Genomic DNA, 8,980 nt, shown 5'->3' on the forward strand with positions numbered 1-8,980 from the left:
CCCATTAGGATGCAGGGGGATTTTTACAATTCAAACTGGCACAATGCCATTGATGTGTCATATGAATATACCGTATATAATAACAACAAGTGGAGCCTCTGCTAACACAGATAACAGGTTGGTGACCTGAGAGACATATTGTGGGATGGACACAGGAGGCAATAAACTCAACCATATGGTCCCTTGGGTGTGACTGGTTTCATTGCCAGAGGGAGACCAGTGACCCCACAGCCTCCCCTGATGACGACAGCCGCATGGTGTCAGCTCCAGGGGGAAAAGACGGGAAAACAAAGCCTCGCCTCCCGCCTCCCACCATCCCTCCCAGAAAGATGGCGGCGGGGGGGAAATGGCTAGGTTCAGGAAACCCCTACCCATTGTTTTGCTTCCTTCATTAGTCGTTGTGTCAACAGTTTGGTTCGCTACGCGTGTGCCACTGTTTTTGTTCTGCTGCACCGCCGGCTGACCTCAGTGCTCTGATGTTTTGACAGATTGTTTCAAAATCCCATCAAGGCAATTTACTGTTTTAAAGTAAAGCAGCCACTTGGACAACATAAGCCGGACGACATGTAACACCAAAAGCAAATAAATCTGCCGGGTCTAAAATTAAACAAATCTGACGTAAATCTGCTGCCACAACTTCATGAGGAAATACTGAGAGGTGCAGCAGGGTGCGGCTATGTGTGGGGGCTTGCAGATAAGCAAAAGGTGTTAAATAAATGTAATGTGCTACGTAAACAGACAGTTTTGGCATGGACAGAGAGCTTGTGCCATGCTTTTATCTAGAACAACAAAATGCCTCTCGTTATTGGAATGATTATCAAATGGAAACTTGCAGAAAGTGTATGTACACCTTGTTTCTCGTCACTCACCATCATCTAGGTACATCTGGTCCAGTTCCTGGGGCTCCTGTTTGACGGTGATGGCCATCGAAGGGGGGCTGGCATCCTCAGGTAACAGGCTGGGTGAGCTGGTTGCTGCCTGAGCCTGACTGGGGCTGTAGGCCTGAACGAATGGGCTCTCCGCAGTCCCACCGGGGGTGGAAGGGTGGGATACCGGGGAGGATGACGGACTGCTGTTGGTATAGATAGGGTGGTAACCGTGCGGCCCTGGGCTGTTGAGGTGGTTGGGGCTGCCCTGGGAATGGAGCATCCCTAGGGAAGAACTGTGGTCTGGCGACGCTGGGTGGTCGAGGTTGGGGCAGCCAGGGCTCTCCTGGATGGGGGGCACCATGGTGCCTGGTGGTGTCGCATGGGTGGGGCTGTTGGGGAGGCACTTGCTGTATGCCACGGGGGACAGGTCATGCAGGGTGGGGCTGGAGCTGGGGGACGATGATGGCATGGCAGCATGGCGAGGCGGGCAGGGAGGGTAGCCACCAACCAGGCAGGCATCAGGATCGGCTACAGGCATGATGGGAGTGAGCCTGGGCTGGCTGTAATAGGGCTTTGAATGCATGGGCAGTCTTGCAGTCCCCAGAGAATCATATTCATCACTGGGTTCTGTCTTTATTATCGGCACTGGGGGGAAAAAAAAAGTAGAAAGAAAGGTGGAGATATTAAAAAACGTGCAGGGAATCCACGTGGCGCAATGAGTGCACGAGTGAGACTCAGTAAAGCAGTGAGCAGGCACAATTGTGGCCGCGGTACCCTCCATAATCCAAACAAACAACCACCAGTGGATATGGGCTCGGTGTCAACTTGGCTGAGCTCTCTAACAGAGAAACCCTCACGCCTCCCAACCGCCACCCCTCTTTTACCACACCATGAAAAAAAAGCAAAAGAATAGGGGGGAAAGAAAAATGGATGAGTCATCAGTGTGGAAAGCCACAGCTGGCTCTAATAATGAATAAGACCTATTTTCTTTGGACTCTCCTCCAGCTCTGATATCCAATAAAAGACTACTTTAAAGCGCCGGGCTGCTGCTGTTGCTGCTGCTGCTGCTGCTGCTGCTCAAGGAGCCCTGGATCCCTAGGTTTCCTCCACACTGTAGCAGTAATTGTTTCTCCCAGGACCAAAAGATAGAGGGAGAGAGTGAAAAAAAGGAGATGATTTGATTTTGATTAGGCCGCCTGAGCTCCTTAAGAGGCTGTAGAGCTGTGCCTGTGGTTTCAGGAGCTTCAGGCCTCAGCTAATGCAGGAGAGTGCAGTGACCCCCACTTGATCATCCTGCCTCCTCTCTTCAAATTTCTAATCCAGTGCAGGCCGTCTGCAAGGTTTCCTGACTAGCTCTGACTGACAGGTATGACAAGCTTCCGATACACCGTCAACAGTAGTCACTGAAAACAACTTTCTATTAATTAAACATTTAAAAAAGAACTGTATGGCTTGAGTTGAGAGATACAGTATATCTACATTAAATAAACCTCACTGGTGAGTTATTATGCAATATGCGCAGACTGTTCCAGCACAAAACTAATAGGGCAATGTTAAGATACCCAGATGCATAGCAAAGGCTGCTGAGTCACAATGGACACACTGTTTCTATTTCTACACATTGTTAAAATGTGTTAATGGGTGTGGTGAGCATTTGATGCCAACCATTAAGAGTTTTTGGCTTAACTGGCTCCAAGTGACATTTACTCAGAGGCGTACAGATGTCAATATGAATAAGATGTCTGTGTAAACTGTGTTTGCATTTGTACACAGTAGAACCTTTGAAAGATAGTCAAAGCAAAGGGTACAAAGAAAATTTATGAAGCGTTGGAGTGTCATATGAAAAGCAGGCTGTTTTTCCAAAGTGTTATTTTTTTTGTGGAGTTGAATTTGAAAAGACATGAATCGCGCCTGTAGCCTCTGGGGTGCTGAACTGCGATGCAGAGATAACGCAGGGCAGGGAGTACATTTACGTCAGCCCTGTCTGCTTTCAGAGCCCAGGGACCAGGCCTGGTGTCTGAGGGAGCATCGGAAGGCGAGTCCCATGATGCACGGGCCTCCTCTCCACAGCCTTGGGAATAACAAGCAAGTCACATGGTGCACACTACATCCATGTCACTTCCCTCAGTGACTCTCTTTCTCTTCCATGCCTTTTCTTCAGTGTGGCAGAAAGTACGATGTCAAGAGTTGTCATGTGAATATGTCTTAAGCAAATTTGATCATTTTCAGATTTGAGCTTCAATTCAGTAACTGCCTTGTCATCTGGGAGCTGAAACATATTTATTTTACTTTCTGCCTCATGGAGTCTTTTTTAAAGTTCTGCTAAATTAAGTCAGAACATTAAGTTATCATCAAGCATGATGGATCCTGAAAACTGAGTTACTGTATGTGTATGTTATATTTTCCTTCAGCAGCAACATTTTTTTAAAGATGTCATGGTTTTGAGGTTGTACTTATTCCAATTCCAAAAGAAGTAAGAAGTTAATTTTGAACTGTGCAAAGCACACTCAGCCTTGACGATTTATACTCCAGAAAATCAGAGGAATGAAAGAGACAAATTGTCTAATGTTTGTTATTATGGCTTTATCTGGATGCACTTCTCAAGATTAAACAAATCTAATGTAGCAAGTCACAAGATTTCCTGCCTGTGACCATAACCAACATGAGGATTTTATTCAGGGAAATGGGGTGAATCAGCAGTAGCTCAGAAGTGAAGGGATGCTGTTGTGCTTTGCAGACACAATTTATAATCCAACAAGAGAAGACAGGTGTGTTTTTAAAGAGGAGTTTGGTTTATTGCAGTTTATGGTTTTCATTCCCAGTGAGGTCATTTGTCAGCATTATTTTCCTGTATGCCTTCTGACTATGAGCAAGACTGGTGAAACAGGAAATCAAATCACCTTGGTTTGAATGGCCATTCTTTAAAGTTTCAAAAAAAAAATTTCAAGCTTTTTCTTCCTCAGCTACAGATACAAATAGTGGTCTCCCCCCAGCTCCATCCATCTGTGTGTCTCCATTCCACTTTGTACATGAGCTGAGAAAACAGATTCACCAGGCGAGTCCCAACTTCAGCTGGCTTTTATTTCCTCCCAACCTGTGGGTTATGGCCCACAGACAGTTGATGTTCTGCACATGGTTTTTCTCTCCATCTCTGGCAGTTTCCCCCCTGTCTGCTCGTATTAAACTGATCAGGCCTGATCTGGGTATTTTATTGAGCACTTGTTTCCTCTAAAGGGAATGGGCGTCGGGACATAGATGTGTGTTGTCTGTGCCTGTATCAGTGTATTTGATTAGGAAGGGCAAGCATCCAGGGCTTATGTAGATTTGTAAACTAACTTCCAAAGGAGACCCTCTCTACCTGTAGCCATCGGGAAAGAAGGAATTTTAAGGCTCTCATTCTCATTTACAATACTTGTTGGCTGGAATATGACATTATCATGCCCAAGAATTAGGGATATCTTGCTGCAAAAATGCTGAACTCATCTTGTTCTAACCTAACGGCATGAATCTGCAGTGACATTTAACATGGAGCAGGTGGTAGTTCATTAACTCAAAGGTACCTGGTGCACCATGTCCCACTGTGTAGGCAATCTGGTCACCTTGTATACTGTGGGCTTTAGTGTACCGTAGGTGAGTCTGACAAAGCCCAAAGCTGTAGACATGACAGAAACAGTTCAGTCTTTGTCCAATTTTTGGAAAAACATGACTGTGCAAATATTTACAAAAAAAAAGAACAATGTGTGGTTCATCAACTTTTCCTGTATGTGTCACAGAACATGTTTCTGTCTTTCCCCTCTCCAACTCCAACCACAAACCAATGCAGCAGGGGGGGAGTGAGCACCCGTTTGCGTTAAGAATAGAACTTGATATTACAGAGGAATCTCCAAATGGCCTGTAAAAATAAAGGGGTTCCGAGAAGTTCTTCGCTCCAGCTTCAGCCATTGCCAACACTTTTTTTTTTTTGGCGTTTGTTGTTTAATGTGGTTGGTGAAAACTGTTTCTTATTTGAAGAGCAACACGTCACGTCCCTACTCACGCAAGAATGATTGGAAAGGAGCTTGGAAAAGCGAGGCTCATTCCCGGAGCCAGACAAGGACATTTGTGCTGTATGTACATCTCAACATCACAGATGAGCACTTAGGCTTGACGAGCCAACCACAAATGCTGCTGATGGTATATCTCAACAGCAAATGTCATCTTTATCCACTGCCTGAAGGCAGCTTTACCTCATATTGATTCACTTATGAGTAGTAAAAACTCTACATAATTTGCTTAAATGTTGTTTATTTTTTATGTATTTAACTTTGATAAATTCTTTAAAATGTAACCTTTATGTTTCTGGAAAGCTAAGGGTGAAGTTCGTTGGTTCACTGAAGCCCAACTGTAGGATTGCTTTGCTTCTAAATACTCTTGACCTATGTGCTAATGACAGATTTCGAAGGGGATGTTTCTGAATGGCTCAAATCCTGTTTGAACGTTCACAATGCATTGTTATGGCAATATTTCAACAGGTCTACAGCACTGTTGTACTCATATCACTGAGACTTATCTTCATCTATCAGCTAGTCAGAGTGAGAGTAGCTATGACTCCGCTAAAGAATCTGACAATAACATTTAATTTCAGCAAGGATGCAGGAGAAAAGATAAAAATCTGTTTACACATCTGAAACAATATAGTTTCTGAGAGCTGAGAGGAACATACAGCATAGTGAAACTTTTTTTTTCTTCATCAGTGTAGTTCTTCAAATGCAAGCATTGGTGTTCAGCCACAGTAGGTACCAACCACATTTGCATCAGTGTCAAAAAATAACAAGATGGTCACATGATCTGAATGGAAAATAAAGGTGGTTTTCACTAGCATCTGTGTCCCAGAGAGTGTTTGCTTCATCCTTCCGCTGTTTCAAACAAGTCAGGCTATTTTCAGGGTTGGGTTTGCTTTTTATAGCTGAGCAGACACCAGAGTGTGAAAAGAAATGTTCTCTCTAAACAACGTCAGTGACCACAACTGCGCTTGAAGTGGGACCGCGCGCCGGAAGAGTCTTTTCATACGAGCAAGCAAAAAAAAGTGTTGACAACAGTGTGTGTGTACGTGTGTGTGGGTGTCCTCCTCCCCCAGCCCACCCCGAGTACCTGGCCACAGTGTTAGTTGTTTCTCTCAGTGTTGACACACACACTGAAACCCTCAAAAGCAAACAGCCTCACTAGGATTTCCTCACTCTTTGTTGCTGTATTGATACTGTGAATGTATTACAGTCATCATTGCCACAGAGGGTCTGTTTACACTGATTATAACCTTTATATGGTATTCTTTGTGAATGTTTAACAGTCAGTGAGCACTGATTAGTCACTGTATGCCAGCACGTATAGCATCATGAATGAGAATTCAAAAACATACATTTTGCCAGCATTTACATTTTTTTCTACATTTACAACTACAGCTGTGGTGCTCAAACTCTGTAATGATAAATTAGACTGTAAAATCTTATTCACAATGTATAGCAAGTGTCAATGGAAGTTGCAACTCTGCTTGTGATTCTAAGGCTGGCAGGTTTCCTCATTAAAATTAGATGACTTCTGCACCCAGACCAGTTCTGTCTCAGCTATCCAGCACAGTTGTAATATTAGACTTAATATGCTATGGATTGCCTCTTTGATTTAAATACTGAATATTTGTTTTTAGAAATATGCTAAGCTGTATGCTTTAATGTGTGTCTTCAAAAGTGTGGTTAATCTCAAAATAGAACACAATAGCTTGCGATTCGTGGTCTCTTTGACTGTAACACTTGAGTGAGTTAATTATGCTCCTTTGAGAAGGCATTGGCCCTGCTTGTGTGGTCCACAATGTACTTGTGGTTTACTTGGCAGCAAAAGTGGGAACAGAACAAGTCATCTTTTAATTAGAGCTGTGTTTATGCTCAGGGAAATTACTTAGAGATGCATAGTCGAGGCTGATAAGCCTGCTACATATCTTTCTCTCTCTTTCTCCATGGAAGTACAGTATATGAAATGGATATGCTATATATGGCCACAGTTTGTCTGCCCAGCACTGGTCCAGTTATAATGCACTCGTTCATCATATAATCAGGCATCTCCAAATAGGGCCCTGCTCTACTTTCTCTCAGAGCCTCATCCAAAATCCCAATCACTTATCTCCTGTGGCCGTAAATACATCTGCTGATAATCTAAATGTCACATCTTATTAACAGCTGTGGACTCAAAACGCAGAGCATGCTATCCCAGCAGCATTAGACCCATTAGACACTGATCAATGAAAACAAGATACCATTGTTTTGATCTAATGGATTTCACTGGTTATCACGAGGGAGAGGCAGGTCTTATAAATGGAAGGTTGCTGGTTGGAATCCCTAAACCAGCTGGGACAATGTGTGTGAGGGAAATCAGTGAGAGTTGGAGCATCACAAAACCCGCTTCAGCAACTATGGTTCAGCTGCCAGAAAAGCTGTGTAGTGCCTTACGAAAGGTACTAAATTCCCGCCTGCTTCAGTAAAGCAGCCCAACAGCTAACAGTAAAGAACTTTGTCACTATAAATGGGAAGCATTGTTTTGCTGAAAGAAGAGCTAACATGCTTAGTCAACCTTCTCTGGATACATAAAGATAAAATAACAGTATTCTAGCCGGATGGTTGACAGTGATACCAAAGCTAATATTTCACCTGCGCCCATTGTGAAAAGTCAATAGCTCACAATATAATTTTGAGGCTGAACTTTTCTCTAAACTCTCGGTGATACATTCTTCAAATTCCAATGTGAAAGCCATCTATAAACACTGAGGCCAGGGACACATGATAAACACAGAGAGAAGTATTCCTTGGTTTTCAGGTTGCTACATGAATGACAGGGCAAAGCACTGCCTGGTAGATGCACGTGTATGTGTGTGTGTGTGCATGTGTAGCTGTGAGTCCGTGGGTGCTTTGGTGATCCAGGAGGGCATTGTGTGAGGTGAGGTGTGAAAGTCAGGTCGCCCAGGGGGATTGACTTCTCTACATCAACAGCTCTTGGAGGCTCTGTCACTCAGCAGGTACACCTCATCGCTGGGGAACGCGGTCTCACTACAGAATAAACACACCTCACATCTTCTGCTCTCACTCACAGGCTGGCAGCCATGTGGTGTGTAGGCATAATGACAAAAACGCAGACCAAAAGCTGGCCACAAATTTCACATGGCATGTTGACGTCTGCGGTAAACTATAGTAGAGGGATGTAAAGCCTGGAGAAATACTCCCCATGATGAATTCAGAGTGTGCAGCTTGTCAAAAGCATACATTGTCAATGTCACTGGCAATAAAAAGGTGGGAAATATTTTTGATGATTACCATTAGGAGGCAGGTAGGTGAAGCGCTGGTACTGGCTCCTCTTCCTCTTGCCGTTGCAGACATAGAAGTTAACCTGCACCGGGCTGGATATTCTCTGGTTCCTGTATGGCGGGATCTCCACAACAATAGAACTCTAAAATACAAATAAGATACAACAAGATATTCCACCTTTATGAGATAAGACTGCTGATACCATCAAAAAATAATAGTCCTTTAGTTGCATTTGCTCATCTGATTTCACGTCACTCTCTTAATGTAAGTGTGTAGTACGACTTCCTGCAACTTAATCAACAGCTATGTTTATTTTGCAGCTGGCCTGCATTTAGTGCTCTCTTTCCAAGAGGCTGGACTGGGAACGGGTCTAAATTAGCTTGTCTGGACTGTGTAGATGCAGCAGTGGAGCCCATGAGGTTGGTCCAGTGCCCGTGTTTGTCTCTGAGGAAAACCCCAGGGCTTTAGCTTTGTCCCCATACAGCACAAGGGGAGAGAGGTAGCAGGGTTATTTGTTTGCACAGCCGTGCCTCCCTGTGGAGAGGCTCGACTGCCCCCCTCCCCTCCTGCCCCCCAGGCCAGACCTTGGCAAGTCTGGACGGATGTGAACCTTCGACTTTCTTTCTGACAAGGGAACACGGAGAGAATTTGTGTCTAATTCCTGTGATGGCTGTCACTCTCGCGGGGGCCAAAACAGGCCAGAATTGGGGGAACTTTGACAGGAAGCAGGTTTTTGTTGGTCATCCTTGTAGATGGATGGGGAGAGGCATGAGTGTGTGTGTGTGT

General features: G+C 44.4%; 1 protein-coding gene across 2 annotated transcripts in view; it reads right to left on the bottom strand.

Moving 5' to 3' along the window:
• LOC118336392 (nuclear factor of activated T-cells, cytoplasmic 1-like) overlaps positions 1-8,980 on the bottom strand; it is a 58,865-nt gene that overhangs the window by 19,559 nt on the left and 30,326 nt on the right. Inside the window, exons 8-9 of one of the 2 annotated variants that reach the window (XM_035673026.1) lie at positions 8,204-8,336; positions 870-1,514 (exon numbers count right to left, since the gene is read on the bottom strand). In XM_035673026.1, the coding sequence (XP_035528919.1) occupies positions 870-1,514; positions 8,204-8,336 (778 nt within the window). The remainder of the gene's footprint in view (positions 1-869; positions 1,515-8,203; positions 8,337-8,980) is intronic. The other variant, XM_035673027.1, reaches the window with a different exon arrangement.

This window comes from Morone saxatilis, unplaced genomic scaffold (genome assembly GCF_004916995.1).
Source record: "Morone saxatilis isolate NCDOM2014 unplaced genomic scaffold, NCSU_SB_2.0 Contig24, whole genome shotgun sequence".
Taxonomy (NCBI): domain Eukaryota; kingdom Metazoa; phylum Chordata; class Actinopteri; family Moronidae; genus Morone; species Morone saxatilis.